General features: G+C 40.4%; 2 protein-coding genes across 5 annotated transcripts; one reads left to right on the forward strand and one right to left on the reverse strand.

Moving 5' to 3' along the window:
- Positions 1-4,367: 4,367 nt before the first annotated feature.
- On the reverse strand, positions 4,368-8,955 carry LOC135585444 (DEAD-box ATP-dependent RNA helicase 24-like). Of its 2 annotated transcripts, XM_065185229.1 has the most exons (5): positions 8,147-8,954; positions 6,099-7,327; positions 5,408-5,450; positions 4,937-5,315; positions 4,368-4,530 (listed from the first exon to the last, which is right to left on the reverse strand). In XM_065185229.1, exons 1-5 carry the CDS (start codon positions 8,736-8,738, stop codon positions 4,479-4,481), a joined length of 2,295 nt encoding a protein of 764 aa, XP_065041301.1. In that variant the 5' UTR covers positions 8,739-8,954; the 3' UTR covers positions 4,368-4,478. The 2 variants fall into 2 exon arrangements, with proteins under 2 accessions (XP_065041301.1, XP_065041308.1); XM_065185236.1 differs by lacking the exons at positions 4,368-4,530; positions 5,408-5,450 and having other exon boundaries at positions 5,000-5,315; positions 8,147-8,955.
- Positions 8,956-9,171: 216 nt separating this feature from the next.
- Positions 9,172-20,157, forward strand: LOC103996932 (uncharacterized). Of its 3 annotated transcripts, none has more exons than XM_009418003.3 (11): positions 9,172-9,381; positions 9,679-9,777; positions 11,170-11,391; positions 11,467-11,591; positions 12,805-12,926; positions 13,034-13,116; positions 14,834-14,992; positions 17,333-17,515; positions 17,604-17,698; positions 17,796-17,893; positions 19,922-20,157. In XM_009418003.3, exons 1-11 carry the CDS (start codon positions 9,340-9,342, stop codon positions 20,038-20,040), a joined length of 1,347 nt encoding a protein of 448 aa, XP_009416278.2. In that variant the 5' UTR covers positions 9,172-9,339; the 3' UTR covers positions 20,041-20,157. The 3 variants fall into 3 exon arrangements, with proteins under 3 accessions (XP_009416278.2, XP_009416296.2, XP_009416287.2); XM_009418021.3 differs by having other exon boundaries at positions 17,357-17,515; XM_009418012.3 differs by having other exon boundaries at positions 11,182-11,391.
- Positions 20,158-20,259: the final 102 nt, after the last annotated feature.

The following is a 20,259-nucleotide window of genomic DNA, read 5'->3' on the forward strand; positions in this document are numbered from 1 at the left end:
CCCCGAACCGAGCCGCGACGGCCCCGAGGCCACGGCTTAAAAAGTTACTTACCGTAACAGATTAGCGCTAGAAGGAGGGCCCGGAATGACGGTACATTAACCTTCTCCTTGGTTGCCGACCTGCACCAGCAGCAGTGACATCTGGGGCTGGTCTCGGCCCCACGCGCTCGGCCAATCCGTGCGCCTCGGCCCCTCGGCCCCGCGCGCCTCGACCCCTCGGTCCCGCGCGCCTCGACCCCTCGGTCCCACGCGCGCAGCCAACCCGCCCGCATCGGCCCCACGCGCGCGACCCGCCCGCGCTCCTCGGCCCCACGCGCGCGGCCAACCCGCCCACGTCGGCCCCACGCGCGCCTCGGCTCCTCGGCCCCTCGGCCCCATGCGCGGTCGCCCGCCTCAGTTGCTCGGCTGACAGCGCAGCTTGCTGCCTCGGCCCCATGCGCGGCCGCCCGCCTCAGTTGCTCGGCTGACAGAGCAGCTTGCTGCCTCGGCCCCATGCGTTGCCAACCTGCATCAGCTCCTCGGTTGACGGCGCATCCTGCTGCCTCGATCCCATGCGCGACCAACCCGCGCTAGCAGCCCGCTGCCTTGACTCCTCGGCCCCATACGCGGCCGCCCGCCTCAGCTGCCCGGCTGACGGTGCAGCCCGCTGCCTCGACTCCTCGGCCCCATGCACGGCCGCCCGCCTCAGCTGCTCGGCTGACGGCGAAGCCCGCTGCCTCGGCCCCATGCACGGTCTGCCCGCCTGTGCCGAGCACCTCGACCACACACTGCCGAGATCCACCTCGGTGCAGCCTGTCCGCCTGTGTCGTGCTGCTCGGCCGCATGGTGCCCGAGACCACGTCCGCGCGTCCTGCCCGCCTGCGTCGTGCTACTCGGCCGCATGGCCCTCGCGACCACGCCTGCGCGGTCTGCTCGCCTGCGTCGTGCTCCTCGGTGGAATGATGCCCGAGACCACACCTGCACGGCCTGCGTCGTGCTCCTCGCTCCCATCATCCCCGAGACACACCTGCGCGACCAGCCTGCCTGCGTCGTGCTCCTTGGGTCCGTGTTCCCGAGACACACCAGCGCGGCCAGCCCGCCTGCTACGTGCCCCTCGGCTCCATACTCCCCGAGACACGTCCGCGCGTCCAGCCTGCCTGCGCCGAGCTCCTTGGCCATATTCACTACCAAGTCCATCTCAGGGCGGCTTGCCCACCTAGGTCACGTCCCTCGGCCGCAGCCTGCCTGCGCCGAGCTTCTCAGCCATACGCTCCCGAGTTCACCTCAGCGCGGTCTGCCCACCTGAGCGGTGTCCCTTGGCCGCACCGCCGAGATGCACCTCAGCACGGTCTGCCCGCCTGAATCGAGTCTCCCGACTCTTTGCCATATCCCTCGGCCATAGACGGCCGAGCCCACGCCTGCGTGGCCAGCTCGCCTGCGTCGTGCTCCTCGGCTCTTCGGCTTTACGCCACCCGAGACCACACCTGCGCGGTCAACCCGCCTGCATCGTGCTCCTCGGCTCTTCGGCTTTACGCCACTCGAGACCACGCCTGCGCGGCCAGCCCGCCTGCGTCGTGCTCCTCGGCTCTTCGGCTTTACGCCACCCGAGACCACGCCTGCGCGGCCAGCCCGCCTGCGTCGTGCTCCTCGGCTCTTCGGCTTTACGCCACCCAGGACACACCTGCGCGGCTAGCCCGCCTGCGTCGTGCTCCTCGGCCCCTCGGCTCCATTCTCCCCGAAACTGCGTTCGTACGGCCAGCCCGCCTGAAGACAAAAGCCATGCATCGGACTCCCCTTGTGTGACAACCGACGCATAGCTCCTTTCGGGGGGGGAATATGATAAGGGTAAAAATGGCAATCAGTCTCAGGATAATGTCAGTTGCTCCAGATGACGTCACGCACCTCGGAATTGATCAGAACGCTGACCGAGGCACATTAATATCCTGCAAAAGCCAAGTCCAACACGCTACGCCATCGCTACTGTCAGAAGTACCAGCCTGCCCCCTGTAAGCGGGCAGCTCAGGCACAGTAAGCTTCCCTATAAATACCCTTGCATGCTAAAGGAGACGGGGGGGGGGGGGGGGGGGGGGGGGGGGGGGGGGGGGGGGAGGGGTGGGGGATACACACAACCCCTACGGGAACTCACTTAGACACAAAACACTCAGAGGCTCTTCTTCTGCCTCATCCACAATCCCCTCTACATCGCTAACTTGATCGTCGGAGGGGTCGGGTCGAGCTCCCAGCCCGACCTGTGTGCAGGTGCGAGACGGTGTCGCCTCTTCCCGACGCTGCGGCGGAGCTACCTCCCGACCCGAACCGCCGACCCGAACTGTCGACCCGAACCGCCGACCCGACCTGCCGAACCGACCTCCCGACCCGAACCACTGTGCTCGGCCGTCGGGAGACCCCGAGGGACGCCGCCCGAGATCCCCGACATCCGGACCCCCGAACCGAGCCGCGACGGCCCCGAGGCCACGGCTTAAAAAGTTACTTACCGTAACACTAATGTCATTTGTTTTATCGACAAAAGCACCAAAACGATGGATAAAAAGATAATTTCAACATTCCAATTACGTTTTTTATGGTAATAAATGATGACACTATTGGGGGTGATGAGTGATTGTTGTGAACGAAGAAGAGCGATAATGTAGATATCAATGCTTTGCATCTACGTCGATGTCGATCAACAACTGCATCGACTATCGATGTCGACATAGATATAGAGCACCATCGACATAGTTACCGAGGAATGAAAAGGTTATTCGATATCTGCATCGATGCCAACGCAAATGCAAAGCACCACTCGACATCTACATGGGCACCAACAATGATGCGAGAAAGGACAACATTGCTATGCATCTGCATCAACACTAATGCAGATGTCGAGCAACCCTTTTATCGCTTTACATTTGCATCAACGTTAATGCAGATGTAAATACAAAACATCGCTCGACATCTACATTGACATCGATGCAAATGCAAAACGATATTGCTCTGCATCTACGTCGACGCTAACAACGATATGAAGAAAGGCGATGCCTCTCTACATCTATGTTGATGCTAACATAATTGTCGAGTGGTGCCAACGTAAATACAAAGCATCAACATCTACATTGTCACTTCACCTCTTAACGTCGCTCTCCCTTCTCATCCATAATAACCACCCACGACTCCCAACAACGCTATCGTTTGCCATTATCGAAAACGTAACTGAGATACTAAAATTAGTTTTTTGTCCATCGTTTGTATGCTTCCGTCAATAAAACCAATATCATTAGAATAAATGAAACTAAATATTTCGCTTTCATAACTTTCATAAGAGATTTAACTATAGAAAGTAATCAATCTATAATTAACCCACAATTTATCACTAAGAAATAATTGCTTGATTGATACAAAAATTTTTTTAACAAGATCTACAATAGAAAATTTTAGATCACAGTGACATAAGGGATTCCCTACGTGTTTGCAATTTTAGAAAATTTTTGTCTAGCTGAAGAAAACATCAACAAGGCAACTGATATAATTGGTCGCGCAAACACAAAATAAATGGCAACTATATCACTCAAAGAACCATAACCAGGTATCAAAGATAACTTGAAGATAAATCAAATTAGATATTTTATCTAAATAAGCTTTTTTTTGTTTTAAAATTTAAGCAATTTGGTAGAACTAGCACAAGGATTCTTTAATAATCTTAGGCAGCTGATATAGACAAAAAACCATAAAAGAGGGAACCTCAATTTCTAGAATTCAGAAGTTGAATATAATTGTACTGACAAATACAACTATAGAACAGTAGGAAGACACTTCAACTTATTATATTCTTCAATTGTTACAACATATAAAAATCAATAAGATAAACAAACTCAATGCATAACAATCCCAGAAAATTATCTTCTTTTTTTACTACAATGCTTGTAAAACTATCTGAAGAAAAGGAAAACAAACAAAGATCACACTCACCAAAAAATAACAAAAAATAAAAACATTTAACCGCACAAATGGGCTGAGCTCAGTAACTGGCCCCATATCCCAGAAACCAAATACGATAGAGGGTCAAACCAGACTTGACAAGCGAGTCAAGTAGGATCCGACTAGAAATCAGCAGCCACAAACAGAAAAATGCAATGACAGGCTAGCTTCAAGCCAAAGCATAGGTATAAATATACAATGATGATCAGTGTTGACCACGCTTAACACGACAACCTAGATGCATTATTTGCTGCAAGGATGTGCCACATATACCCATGAGAACCTATATCGTTTCAAAGGATAGAATAAGTTCAAATGTCCAAGTTATCAATTCGTCAACCAAAAATTTAGGTTTGTGAAGCTCCAGCTAGTGAAGAATGAGTTATATATGACTGATAAAATAATCTAGATGATAGAAGAAGCAAACACATTACCATAAATACATTAAGTATAGATTGATCGTGATGTAACATGACAAAGATTAACAATTTATAGAAAACATGTATCCATACATTAGAAAAACATTAACGATCCCACCCAGAAGGCCGCTTCCTTTCTCGAGGTCTATCTCTCACACTGCAATCAATGAAAACAATAGATCAGAGAGCATTGACATGCCCAATTTTCTGTCCAACAGAAACACAATACACATTAGCAAATACACTGTGCATCAGCAATATCAGTCTAACATCAAGATTTAAAGTGTACAATCAGGTTATTTGACCAAGAAACTCTCCACAAGGTTTTAGGATGCTGAAGAAGAAAGTAGAGGAAGTATTCGTGAAACTGGAAAAATCAACTCTATGAATTCTTATCATGTACCCAAGCACAAAATAGTCTGTTTGCTTTAAAAAAAAGGGTAAAAAAATCATATCCAATGCTTCTAAGAGAACATTCAATATCAAGATTGCCGTGATTTGCAGTTTTACTGGGATCCAAATGCATCCATAAAACTATAAAAATTCAATTTCAGGAGGCTAACCTTTCAGAGTTCTTCTGGTTCCCATTCTCGATTCTGCTTCCTTCATTCTTAGTGGCAGGAATGAAAGTAGTAAGCGACTGTGCTTTGTATGCCTCCCCACCAATCGAACCACCAGAGACAAAACCAGATAAAGATGGTCTTGTGGTAGAGGATATGTTACCCTCAGAATTAGAAGAGGCAGCAACAAAATTGCTTTTGAACTGTGCCATCATCCCTGTTCTCAGTGAATTAACAGCAGCAGATCTGCTTGGAACAGAATGAGATGTTGCTGCATTTGCTGTATCAGGATTGTAGCCGATACCAAGCCCGAAATCAACACCACGTACACCTCTCCCACTTCCATTGCCACCTTTTCCTCTGCGTCCCCCCTTCTTTCCACCTGATAAAGGGAATCTTTGTGTTACAACGAAGGCAAGAAAATATTGACTTTACCTCTCTTGGGGTCACATGCAGTAATCCATATACACATACCAGAACCTTTTCTTGCATCACGTTTGGCCCTGAACCTCCCATCCTAAATTTAATAGAAGTTTAGATAAACTCATTTCATGGAGAACTAAAGAAAAATAATGCTCACACTTTACAACTTTGAAGTATATGGTTTATCTAAAGAATAAAAGGTTATATGTCTTTGCAAAAGGAAAATGAATCTGAAAGTAAAGTTTAGATGGCACTTCCATGAAGTATCCGATGGAAAATTTGAAGAGCAACACTTCAACAATAAATCATAAAAGAGATGTTTTTATGCTAATTATTTAATGCAGAATGTGACGAAGTTGTACACCATGATGTGGAGAATCAGGACTACAAATGGTTAGATGTCCAACAACTCAAAACTGTTTAATGTGGCAGAATAGCTTTGTTCTTTTAACTTGGGTTGGCCTAGGGTAAATCTTCTTTGAAAAACTGATAAAACCCAACATAGACAGGTTAACTAAAATGGAATTTGTGATGGGATCAGGTTACTGTTGCACACGAGCCCATCATAAGGTGCAGTGTGGTTGGATTGGGACTTGAAAAGTCACATGAAGTAAAGGTAAGTCTTCCATTTGACCAACCAACCAAGATGCAGCCTTCTATACAGAAAAAACAATTAGGCAAATTTGCTGACACAACCTTGTTCAAAGTGCACAAACAATGAACAAAAAATGTTAAGTCATACCTTCATAGCAAGATCCATTAGCTCAGCAGGGACATCTTGACCGGCAGCTATCAAGCTGTTGACTAATTCACCAGCAAAACGTGCTTCTTTTTGTGTGATAAGTGTGTATGCAGTCCCATCTTTATCCCCAGCACGGCCTGTTCGACCAATACGATGGACGTGCATGTCCATATCTCTGGCAATATCAAAATTAACAACTGATTTAATTGACTTTATATCAAGTCCACGGGCAGCAACATCAGTTGCAACAAGGACATGGTAAATTCCCGATTTAAACTTCTGTAAAATGTCCATGCGGGAGGCCTGGTCCTTGTCACCGTGAAGGGCTGCAATTTTAAATCCATTCGGAATCAACTGGCTTTCAATCTCATCCACTGTACCTTTCTTCAAAGCAAATACAAGAACATCCCCATCATCAATCATTCCAGGTAGTTTTTCTAAAAGCCAAGGCATCTTCTCAGCATCAGAAGAAATTACATTAACAACTTGAGTAATGTCCTCATTTGCCGTTCCTACCTCACCAACTGTAACCCTTACAGGATCAGAGAGAATTTCTCTTGCTAAACGTTCAACTTTGTAAGGCATAGTGGCAGAAAAAAGTAAAGTTTGACGATCTGGTCTAATTTGACCAACAATAGATCGTATTTGTGGCTCAAAGCCAAGATCAAACATCCGATCAGCTTCATCTAGCACAAGATAAGTTGCCCTAAGCATTGTAAGGGCCTTCATCTTCAGCAAGTCTATCAATCTTCCTGGTGTGGCAACAACTACTTCACAACCTGCTTTGAGTTCTTTGAATTGGTCAAGTTTGGAGACACCACCATACACAGCTCCAACTCGTATTCCATATGGTTTTGCAAACTTCCTAGCTTCTAGATAAATCTGATGTGCTAATTCTCTAGTAGGGGCACATATTACGCCTATTGGACCTTCTCCTTTGTCAAGTTCAGGCTGATCCATAATATGAACAATCATAGGAAGAACAAATGCAGCAGTTTTACCAGAGCCTGTTTTTGCAATGCCAATAACATCTCTACCAGAAAGTACAATGGGCAGAGCCTGACACTGTATTGTTGTTGGTTTCTCATAGCCCTGCTTTGTGATAGCACCCATTAGTGCAGGAGAAAACCCACATTCTTCAAAGAGTTTGATTGGCTTTGGTACATCAAAACCTGAAACCCGTATGGCTAAACCTTTCCGATATTCTTCAATTTCTTGCTCGTTCATTCCTATAAAACAAAAGAAAGATAAGATATTGAGTATATGTTTCAGAGAATCTTCACTACATACTGACTCCTACATAGCACCTTAAGAGAAAATAAATCAACAAACATATAATTGACAAGGTTTCCTTTGAGGCTTTGCCAGCTTCTGTGACAAAAAGCCTAGAAACAGTACTAATATACAACATAACAACTTAAAGATACCAAAATGTTAAAGTGAACAAGTTAGAACTTAAAAAACACCTTATGAGGCTTTTAGACAGTATAACAATGTCTAAGCAGTCATTCATAGGAATAATAATCATATGCAGCAAAATGCTAATGCATCTAAACTTTGATATCCAACATGGTATGCAGAATATACACTTAGCACAACTATGAAGAATAACAATGTAGGAAAAAAAAGAAATCATTTCAGTTTATTTAGAAGAATCAACAGCAGCAACCAACAACATCTAAGGCTATTTAGATTTTAGAGCATAATCTCAAAATTCCAGAGTACTCAATGAAAGCCGATGATTTTGACTAAATTTCATAAATTACCAATGAGGTGCATATTGTATTGCATATCAAAATTGCTGTTATTAGTAGAAGAATTCAATCAGTATATTTCATTCCATGGATCGTGTGAAGTTTCAACCTTAAGCTTACTTGGTCATTATGTTAATCCACATGCAGGCCAAATTAGCATAGTACAAACCGTAACAACAAGCAGGTTGGGTATTCATTAGCAAAACAGAGAGTAACATAATAATCTACTTAAGAATGTGAAGTTATCAGAATCATCTCAGCCATCAAAAACAAGAGAAAAGCTAGAACATTTACCTGAGATCGACGGTTGCTCCTCATAAAAGTCCTTGTTAAACGGCTCATAATCAATGGTGCCATGATCTAATGCTGGAATTGGCTCGATCTTCCTCTTGTCCACTACAATCGGGTTATCGTCTGAATCATATTCAACCATACCCAAATCAACCGCCTTCGCCGCTGCATACACCTCCTCGTCAGAGTCATACCCGGCGTGAAGAGCCTCCGACGCCAGAGTCAATCCAGTGTCCTTCTTGGACCGCAAGAAGCTCTCGACCGGGTCGTCCTCATCGTCGTCCTTGTACTTGTCGTCCTTGTCCTTGGGATTCACAGAGGCAGGAGGCGGCGCCCGGATCTCCTCCTGGATCCCCTCCATGAAGGCGTCGAGTGGGTCAATCTCTCCGTCGTCACCGGCGGGGGACGACCGCTCGGGGAAGTCGGGCTGGTCGTACTCGATATTGTCAAGGTCGGCGTCCTCATGGTTGTCGTGGCCGCCGCCGCGAGAGGAAGGTGGGACGTAAAGGCGCTGCGGCGCCGATGTGCGCTCAAAGTTGTAGGTGGCGGGGCGGTTGACGCCGAATCCTTCGAAGCCAAACTTCCGCTTCGACATGGCGATCGCGAGATCGAGGAGAAAGAGAATAAAGGGACTACGGTTCGGATCCTGGAGCCAGGGATAGGGAACGAGGGAGGAGTCCAAGGTCGATATACGGGATTTGGTGAGAGAGGTGGAAACCCTAACAAGGGTTTGGATTCGGGGATTGTGAGAGAGCTATGGGAAGGGGACGAGAGACAAGGCATCAACCAAGTCGAAGGAAGGGAGACCCAGCGACCGATAAGTATCTAGCCGGTCTGGTCGGACCATATCCTCCGATTTCGTTAACGTCGTGTTCCATTATGAGTTATTGGGTTCGGTTTGGTTCGGTTCAGGTGGGATAATTTGAGGCCCATGAGACTTGCAACTCTGCGACTCGGCCACCAAGTCCAACTCGGCGTCGTGCTCAAAGCCCATATAAAAGGTTGAAGCGCCCCTTTCACCCCAAGAAGAACCGAGAGAGACCTCGAAGTTCGAGTGTCTTCCTGCTTTCGCCCCGCCCTCGCCCTCGCCCTCGCCCTCGCGAACTGTTGCTCTTTTCGTATCTTATCTTCAGATTTGACAGATTTATTCTCTTCCTTCTCTCCGTTTCTAGCTGTTAGTGGTTGCTTCGAAATCGATGGCTGGGGTCTCCAGAAAGCCGGACCGAGACCGCTCCATGGTAAGTCTTTTCATGAAATCGCATCTCTTTTTATGTTTTCTGGACAAAATTCGAGCCTTTTATTGTGTTGATGAGGAAGCAGTACCTACCTGTTGTTCGTAGACGAGAACAATTTTTTTTATCCTCCGCCCTTCTGATGAAATAGGCTTAATGATCTTAACTGTGATATGGTGACGGTGAAAAAATGTTAGAATAAGAGCGTAGCCGGGTTTGTTTTGCCACAAAATTCTCTCTTTCGCTTTATATGCTGTTATTGGAACTTAAGAACATTTTCACCGCAAATACTTTGTTTCTTAGGAGTTCAAGGGTTTCTTGAACGACCTGAAAGACTGGGATGACTTGCTTAAGGACGAGGACGAGAAGCTGAAGGGCCATGCCCGCCAGAACAAAAAGCCGGTAGTGTTTTATTTTTTGTTTTCTTATAGGCTAATATTGCAATGTGCCTGATGTAACAGCCAATTCTGCTGTGATTGCTTGGATGCTGAAGATTGCTTACTTAAAAATTTTACTCTAAACAAGTAAACATTATGATGTAAGAGAATAATGCAGTATTATTATATTCTTTCCTCTACTACTACATTCATCTTTGAATTGTCACTGGTACAAATAGTAAAGTTATCCACTTTTACATAGGTCCTAATACGGTGGCTATATGATCTTTTGTTGGATGTTTCTCATGAGTATATCAAAGAGTCGAAGCACAACATGAATGCAAGACCTGAATAAATAAGTAGTTGAGTTGTTCTTTGGGTGCTCAATGTTTGTGTATTTTGCTGCGGACCTTTCATTTTTTGACAGATGTGGTGATTTCTGTTATTCTGATTCTCATAATGAGCATATGGCCGCTGGATTTTCTGCCCAAGATGAATCAATGTTGCAAATCCCCAAGTTTCTTTTGCTGAACAGTGAAAAAATCACTGCCAGACTTCTGTATCCATTGTCTTGTCCACTTTTTGCAATTGACTGATAATGACATAAAAATTGGTCCTTCAGATTATGTTATGTATTTGTAACCATCTGCCTCCTAATCAGGTTTATCATAATCCTTTCATAGATTGAGTTTCAAAAAATGTATTTGGTTCATCAAGAGCCTTTTCTTTTTTTAATCTTGCGTAGTTGTGGCACTGGTGACCACATATTATTTGGTCGTCCTTCTGATCTTCATTCTGTCTACTATAACATCTTTGTACAGTTTTAATTTATTTGTGCACAAATGAATTTGAAAGTTGCAACCCTGATGAACTGAAGTCATGCTTAATTATTTGTGGATTCTTCTGTTACAATTAAATTGTCTGGAACTGCATTTTTGTTAGCTTGAGAACTGAATATATGGATAATTTGCACTACATATATCTGTTTTTCATGATGCATTCTTGATTTATGATACTTATGCCTACATATACAGTATAGTGGACTTGCTATGTTGCCCTTGGCTCAATGAGCCTTATTGCATTTAAAATCATTTTGTCCATATTATTTTATTCATTAGCTCCAGGCAGTTGAGTTCATGTATATTCTGATTTGGCCTTACTGTATTCCAAACCAAGATTTGTTCACAATGAATCCATGGTTACTGCTTTTAGCTTTTTGTCAATCTTTTTTTTTTTTTTTTTGCATAGTTATTGGTGTTGATAATAGTAACTGCTTATCTTTTATTCAAATTGCATGAGCTTCAATTAATTGCAGATCTTAGTTCTACTGCTGAGAAGTGAAACATAGTATAGAGTTTGCTTTATGCTTTTCATAGTTTGTTTTTTTTGCTTAACCGGAACTATTGTTATGTTGGAGGGCTCACTGCAGAATCCTGGAATTATTGATGGATATAAAGAACCTCCAAGAAAGGTTCCAGCAGTTGGTGTTAAGCCAAAATCTGATGTAGTTTTTGATTTTTCTTCTAATGATCATTCCGCACCGTATGATTATTCAAAATATACTGATGCAATTGGCCAGATATACAGTAGCAATCTGAATGATGAAGCTTTACCTGATGCTGCATCAGAGAAAGAGCTGGTAGGAAGATACTTTTCATGTATAGAATGGTTAGATTCTTCTGTGACAACTGTTATTTCTTTTTTCTTCTTGTAGGGTAACGAATATTTTAAGCAAAAAAGGTTTCTCAAAGCCATTGAGTGCTACTCAAGAAGTATTGCACTATCTCCTACTTCTGTTGCTTTTGCAAATAGAGCTATGGCTTATCTCAAACTTAGAAGGCAAGTTTCTCATGTTATCTGTTCATGATGTTATTGGTTTGACGTTAAAATTTAAGTTATATGTTGTTGTTTTAAAGATAAATTTGAATTTTCTATTATGTTTTTTCTTTTTTACATGTTTAAAGGATTTTGAAGAAATTGTACATTGTGCTAAGCAGGTTGTATTCTAGTTTATGAATTATTTTGTAGGAGCTCTCATGAATTTTTTCTAGGGTTTTAAACTTCAGATACAAGTCTTTGTTTTTTTTTTTCATAGTTGTTGCATAAATAAATAACCTTTAAGGTTTGATTTTTTAAAGAAACAAACTGTTACACTTAGGTATATCTTTATTATGTCAAAATTTTGGATTAGTGATTCTAAATCTTAATCTTTGTTTAGTCACTTTCTTCCAAAGTTTCAATATGATGGCTCAGAAGTACAATTCAACAATAATTTGTGCAGTTCTGTGTATGGTCTTTGTGTTGATTAAATGCTAGAAGAGTGTCTTTCCTATTGATAAAATGCTTTCTTCAGATTTCCAGATTATAGTGTATATGATCAGATCTGACCTTTTAGTTTGTTAGGTATTTACAATCATTCTGGATTCTGTCAGATCCTACATTTATCTGTTTTCATTCTTTATTTTAATTTATAACTTAATTTCCCATTTTAAAATTTAAATGTTCTAATTGTAATAATTATAGCTCTATGTCTAATGTATTATCAGATACTTAATGCAAGTAACTCCACCTTTTAGGACTTTGGCAAATTTCAACTATATACAAATTAAAGAAATTTGTCTTTGATATCATTGAGAGGTCGGACTAGAGATATCCTATGTATCTCTGTTCAAGCTTTATTTGCAACTAGTTATGATAGATAAAATGTTCTTTCTTGATGCCTTTGGTCTTTCTTCTCACCAAGCTTTTAAAAATTCCAATCCTATTAGAAAACCTGGTTGTAGAATTCTTGTGGCCTTGTAAGCCAACTGGAAACTTTTATTGTTCTAGTAATTCTATGCTTCAGTTTGGGTCATTACTTGTAATAAAATATTTAAAGCTATGAGGTTAGAACTTCTTGGGCTTTTATAAGGTATTATTGAAAATATGAAAGAAGAATTGGAGAAATAGAGTTGCCAAAGTTGGCTAATTTAGATCTTTTATCTTCCTTCTTCCATGTGATTTTGGTGGTTCTTATTTTTAATTGATGGTGTGCCTTACACATGTTTGTTAGATTTGAAGAGGCCGAGAATGACTGTATGGAGGCCTTAAACTTGGATGATCGTTATGTCAAAGCATACTCACGTAGAGCTACTGCCAGGAAAGAACTTGGAAAGCTTAAAGCATCATTAGAGGGTATAAGATAATATGTTTGGTCTCTTGTAGTTTTGATATCTAGTTCATGCATTTTGAATTCAGTTATCTTGTTTCTAGAACTGGTGATCCTTAAGTTCTGATTACAGATGCTGATTTTGCTGTGAGACTTGATCCAAATACTCAAGAACTTAGAAAGCAGTACTCTGAGATAAAAGCTTTGTATGAGAAGGTAACATCTATGTTTCTATTGGTCTTTTAGCATTTCTAAGTCCTGTTGTTTTACCTAAATATTTATATACATTTTTCTTAAGATGTTCTTTAAACAAAATTATTCAGCAGCTTACATAGGGTTTGTGTTGTATATTTCATGCACTTGGGAAGTGGATACTCATGCATACTTAATGATAAAGCTTTCTGATGTATGACAACACAGGAGCCTGTGATGCCACCATGAGAGAGCAAAGCATAAGTTCTCTCTGCCATGAGGAACTTATGAAGAAAAATGTGCAAAATCAGATTCGTAAACATCAGATTCATCCTTGCCAGAATAATGCTGCAAGGATGTATGCCAAATTTGCTAGAGGAAATGTTAAAATGGGTGTTGGTGATTAGGTACTATAGCGCTAGCCGCTAGCTTCAACTCATTTCTTTGCCATTTGTTGATGAGATACTTGTTATCATGGATATGGAATCCTTTGGCACATCAATTTTACATTGCTTCTCTTCCGCTTGAGAAGGAGATTTGATATTTAATGGCAAGATTATGTCTGTTATGCCTTTGGTACATCCTTGCGAGAATAATGTTGCAAGGATGTATGCCAAATTTGCTAGAGGAAATGTTAAAATGGGTGTTGGTGATTAGGTACTATAGTGCTAGCTTCAACTCATTTCTTTGCCATTTGTTGATGAGATACTTGTTATCATGGATATGGAATCCTTTGGCACATCAATTTCACATTGCTTTTCTTCCGCTTGAGAAGGGGATTTGATATTTAATAGCAAGATTATGTACGTTATGCCTTTGGTATACATCCTTGCCAGAATAATGATGCAAGGATGTATTGCAAATTTGCTGGGGGAAATGTTAAAATGGGTGTTGGTGATTAGGTACTATAGCGCTAGCTTGTATAGTGCTAGCTTGAACTCATTTCTTTGCCATTGTTGATGAGATACTTGTTATCATGGATATGGAATCCTTTGACACATCAATTTCACATTGCTTCTCTTCTGCTTGAGAAGGAGATTTGATATTTAATAGCAAGATTATGTATGTTATGCCTTTGGTTATCTACCTGTATCTTGATTTTTGTATTTATTGTTTGAGTATAATATATTTTTTTACTTATAGATTTACTTTGATGGAAGACGTGAATTTTTGGTGGTCATTGGCATTCTCATCATGTTTTTCTTTTCTGAATTTTATGAATCTTGTCTTAGTACTTAGATATTTTTCATGGCGGATATATCTATTGCATCTTGTTACCTAATATATTAATCGATGTTGACCTAATTGATGGTGCAATCAGTGCTGCAAATCTATTAACAAGCTTATATCTTATATAAGATCGTATCTGGTTTTGACCAAGTGTGATTGATTATATTCCAGATTTTTATTCCGTTTTTGTTTCCTTGTCTAATGGAGTTACTCTTAGATATATTGTGGTAATTTGTTTTCAAAATTGACCTGCAACTACCAGTTAAATTTATTTTATGTTCAATTTGTTCTTTGTTCCTTAGTAGGTGTGACAAAAGTAGATCATGTTCACCTTTAATTTTTTAAATTTAGAAGGAAGTCACCATATCTTTTGGCAATTTTTAATTCTAGAACATTTAATGTGAACTGACTAAGTTTTTTGTTAATCCTTTTATTGTTGTTATAAGTTAAATATTTTTTTAGGAAATCAGGAAGGTTATGTTCGTTGACTAATTCAGATCTGGTGTTATAGGAGGTTGCCAACAGGAAATCTGGAGCCTTAAAAGAGGCAAGTAAAGAGAGCCAACTGGCAGATGGCTTGCAAGTGGAATCAAAAATTATCCAAGATGATTATTTGATCTCAAATAGAGTCCACAACGCAGCAGCAAGTTCACATAAATCCAGTGTGGTGGTATGTGGTGATTGATCTTGCCTTTTTTTTTTTATAATCATTTGATACTAGGGATGAGAGTGGATCTTGGTACAATAGTGAGATTGTTCCTTTTTCCTATCTGTGAGACCATGTTCAAGTTCCGGAAACTGCCTCTCCATATTCTAAATATATAGATAAGACTGTACTTTGGCCCCAAACCTACACTGGTGAGAACTTTGTGCACTACATATGTCCTCCTATTTGATACTGGTGGTAATTACTAGAGAAATGTTGAGGAAATAAAACACTAGCCTTAAGAACTGAGATGTGTAAATCACATATGTAAAGTGTCCATGCCCCATGCCTGTTTTTGCTATGTAGAAATGAAAAAAAAAAAATGGTATCATATTTTCAGACATCCAGTTACTCACTTCTTGTGAAATGGTGTTGTTCAGTTAGATATGTGTCATTATATAACTTGAAGCATGCACCCAGCTGCACCAATGTGGTCATTATCATTGCATTCTTGCAAGTTTATGCGACCAAAACACGGGGTAGCAAATACTATTATAGTAGTTGCTCTGCTCACAACATTTTCATGCTGCCTTCTTCTGTTTAGATGTACAACCTGGAAAATTTTGTAAGATGACACCCTCTTCTGTTTAGGTGTACCACCTGGTTATCAATGTCCTACTTCTCAAACAATATCCTTTACTTCCCCTGAACTTCTGTCTATGCTACACTTACAGATCATAAGTTCCATTTTATTATCTATTAGCAAACTCTGCAGAAGGAATAAAGAAATATTACTTGGATTTGTTCTTGTCATTATCTAGAAAAAGAAAGATATTCTTTGGTTTTTCTTCTTCTATTGTTGGGAATCAAGCCTATAATTAACCTTTTTTGGATTGAGGCCAGTTTCATTCGATATGTTACCATCTAGGTCATCCATGCCTTTCTAGATATGTTCTTTTTCTTTGATATTTTGAACTTGTTTCCAAACTAGCTTTTGCCTTGATATTTTGAATGAGCCTTTATTGTGAAAAATTTCCAGGACTAGTACTTTTGATGATGTGAAAGGGCGCTTAATAATTGCCTGAAAATGCAAATTCAAAGTAGTATTTTACATCATGAAGCCTTGTTGCCGATTGAAAAGGGTGAGCCAGTGCATGAGGCTCTTGTTAATACGTGCTCTAGGTGGGTCAACTTGCACTTCTATAGATGAGGAGACTGTTCACATGATTCAGACCATGGTCACTTATGTCGTATAGGAGCAATCTTACTAGTGTCACAAATAGAATTACCTAAAGAAATGTGATTCTCTAAATGCACTTTCAAGTTTGAGAAAACATGATTCTAGATAATGGTGTTCCTTCCTGACATGTTGCTACCAATAGTGTTCTTTTTAAATGAAATGTCATGAATAGTACTTTGCTACCTGTAAGGCTAATTTGGGAAACATTTTGAGCTAATTTCAGAAGTATTTCCAAAAGTAAACCTACTCCTTTACTATGTGATTTAGTTTTCATTATGTTTGTTTTTCATACAAGATTGGATCCCAGTTACCAGATCCATTTTGATTAACGTACATCATTGCTTCCTCAAATTACAAGGGTGGAAATTTCAGTATAATTGTCATTCTGTGGCACAGGCCATGATGATCTTTTTCTGGTGTGATGTAATTTCATGTTGTAACTGATTGCAAACATCAATCATGTTTGGTGAATTTCAAAATTGACCTGGCTATATATTAGTGGCTATATCACGAAATTGCTTGGCAGTTGTTGATACCTTCCTTTCACATTTCGACCTATGTGATAGACACATCAATCTTTTCTTCAGCCCGTTCAATACTAATGCTGGAAGTTATCTACATCATCTGAAAATCTCTATAATTTCTGATCTAGATATTATAAACTCGTATCTTCTACGACAGTGACTATTTTATCATAATTTGAGGCATATGCTTCTTTTTTGTGATGGTTGTATGAAACATAATAATAATGATGATGATGATTACAATGCTTGACATCAGAACTTGTGTATGTGGACTCATAAACAATATAAGGTGCCGGGGGCTTTTAGCAGCCATAACAAGTTCGTCTATTTAAATTGGATGTCATGACACTGAGGCTATCATTAGCACATTCTCCACTATTACTTGAGAACATCTGTTTTTCATTGATTAATGTGCAAAACTTGTCCATTGACCCTATTTGCATCTGGGTTAGTTTTCTCATATGTTCTGCTGTTTTCAGGATAAACCTTTTAAATGTGATAATACTTCATTTTCAGAAAGGTTATTCATTCTTTAGATCAGTGTAATGATTCACTTTTGTTGTTTTTCTCATACTCTTGCAATTTTAAACAATCTGAAAGAAAAATGAATGTGTCCAACACAAGCATGAGCTAAAAGCATCACTGCATGATGTCGCCTCTCGTGCTGCTTCGCGAGCTGTGGCTTCAGCAGCTAAAAATATTACTTCTCCAAAGTCAGCTTATGAATTTGAGGTTTCTTGGAGGGCACTTTCTGATGTTTCTGCTCAAGCTGAGTTGCTAAAGGTTTGTCCTGATTCTACTTATGTTTAATCAGAAATTTTATTGGATTCAGTTGCTGAGGTCTGTATTATATTTCAACTTGTGAGGTCAGATGATCCCACCTCATACACTGCCTCAGATCTTTAAAAATGCCCTGTCGGCACCAATTTTAGTTGACATTATTAAGTGCATTGGCACATTTTTCAAGTAAGTTGTTTCTATGTTATTATGGCTTTTTTCATCATAAAAGGGAATCATAACCTGGGATTTGACCATATGTTGACGGCATGTGTTCCATTTTCAGGGAAGATACTGAATTAGCTATTAGTCTTCTAGATAATATGGTCAAGGTGCCACGATTTGACATGATAATCATGTGCCTTTCAGCTAAGGATCATTCTGGTGAGTGTGGAATTTAACTATTGATTCAGTATAATTACTTATACAATTTAAACATGTTAAGGTTCTTAGCCTTTTGAGTCTCTTTTTCTTCTGTTTAATTTGTGGCATATTTTGAAGGAAATTACATGTTTATAACTCTGAGCATTTTATTGCATGTTTATATGAGACAAAGGTGTCTCTTGATTTATCTTGTTTTCATGGATCATCTTAACTGTGTAGTCTTGATTGTCTTGGTTACTGTGTGTGTTATGTGTGTGATAATTTTTTATTCTTGTTTACTGTATGTGTTGTTACTTTCTGTTGCCTATGTAGAGATATTCTTTAGGGTTATGCCTTTATTATTAGATACCCACCCCCTTTTCACTAGTTATATCTTGTGCCTACAGTATGCTCTAAGAATCTCATGAACTCAACCTGAATCTGCTGGTACCTAAAAGGTGAAATATTAGTAGTCTGCTTCCTTTTGTCATTCTTTATCACTGTAGAAAAACCAATGGAAAATTTATGTTCCTTTCATTTTTTCTCTCCTTTTAGATATTTGTTTTCCTTTTCCTCCCTTCTTCAAGGTGGACAAAAAGAATTCTGGCTGGTTCCTTAGCTGTGTAGTAGGGTCGGAATGTGTATTTTACCATAGAAATTGGCAAACCAGCTCTGAATGTTCAATGGCTGCGGTGTATCTCTGCCGCATATGGTTGCATCTACCACTTATATATCATAAAAAATCTCAACATATTGGTAATAATGTCATCAACAATTATAATCATAAATCTTTTACTTCCACCCTCTGTTGAAGATGAATTCCTTCTGCTGCTTGACAGAGAAAGTGTCTGAACTCGTTAATCTGAGCCTTCAGAAGTTAAATTAACTCTGGCTTGACTTCCAAGAATGTGCTGTCCTCCCACTCAAGAAGCTGGTCTCCACTATCTGCCTTTCCTAAACTTCATTTTCTCTTCTTTATGTTTACCACTTCAAAGGGAAAAAACCATGAGAGGTTTCTGTTCACATCAAGATGATTCAAATGATAATGTATTCTTGCCTTCCAGACCATTTTTTTCTCTCCCCCCACCTCCACCTGCAGCAATCATGGGAGAATTTAATCTTTTACTCTTCTTTAGAAGGAAAAAGGAGCCATGAAGATTATAGCAAGAGAATGAAATGATAAAAAGTTTTATAATAAAAGAGAAGGGTGAGCATAGAAAAAAGAAAACATTAAATACAATAAGATACTCCAAACAAATTCTTCCAGGTTTTGAATAGCCAGAAGTGCATGATCTGTTGAGTTAATATATTGATTCACGGCATTGAATGTTAATCTGTTTTCTCTGATATAGCAACAAAGTGCATTAGAGAATGTTTCCTTGATTCATTGATTTGTTTCACGAAGTTTGTCTTGGTCTGTTGCCACCCAAATTCAGTGTAAAAACTCTTCTCGTCTTATTTTTTTTTTGTAAACTAACATGCTTCCAATGGACAGTCTCCATCTGCATATTGATCAAAGTGGAGTTATTTCCACAGACATGGATAAAAAAAGTAAGAGTGCTTTGCCTCGACAAGCCAAATGTTCTTTTGGCATTGTTCAAGATATCTGCCATGGTTTCTTATCTTAGCTTCTGAAGCTTTGTGTTCACCTGCTTGTGCTACTTTATGTGCCAACCAACCTGCATTTGGAGAGGGCAGAACCAGGCGTCCACCATTTCTCATATTATGTTTCTCGTAAGATGAAGTAGCTTATGCTAGACCTTTACACGCCTTTATAGTCTCAATGGCTCTAAGGAAGACTGAAAGACTTAAAACTAAGAAAAAAAAAATGAGTTGACCATTTGAGCAACATGAAATGATGCATTAATCGTTTTGCCTTGAGCCACATTGGCGACTCTGAACTGTCTTCTTGTTTGGACCCATTGCGCCTTGAATTCAAGGATCACTCTGAATTGGAACTATATTTCCAAAATAAGAATTTAGTATCAGGTGGTAACTAATGATTGCCCATAAACTGCTAATTTTGCTTTTATTTTCTCCTATTTGTAGAAGTCCAGCAAGTATGGGAGGAAATCTTCTCTACCAGGGACATTCCAGTGGCTCACACGGAAGCATTAGCTCGGCTTCGACCAAAGTATTGTTATGGGGAGCAGCAGGAGAAAAATTAGACAATTACGTTTGTGTATTTGAAAATTTTTTACTTAGACAAGTATCATGTATAAACCTTTGTGCATTTGTTTATAAGCAGAAAAATTAATCTTAAGTTAAATCTTGACCATCGTAAACTTGTGCACTATAACAATTTCGTTTTCAGCTTTCGGCTTGAAAATTGTCTTTAGAGATGATGTTCAATGATGTGCAATGCATAACTGCTAGCTTAAATTGTC

The sequence above is a fragment of the Musa acuminata genome, chromosome BXJ1-1 (genome assembly GCF_036884655.1).
Source record: "Musa acuminata AAA Group cultivar baxijiao chromosome BXJ1-1, Cavendish_Baxijiao_AAA, whole genome shotgun sequence".
Lineage (NCBI taxonomy): Eukaryota > Viridiplantae > Streptophyta > Magnoliopsida > Zingiberales > Musaceae > Musa > Musa acuminata.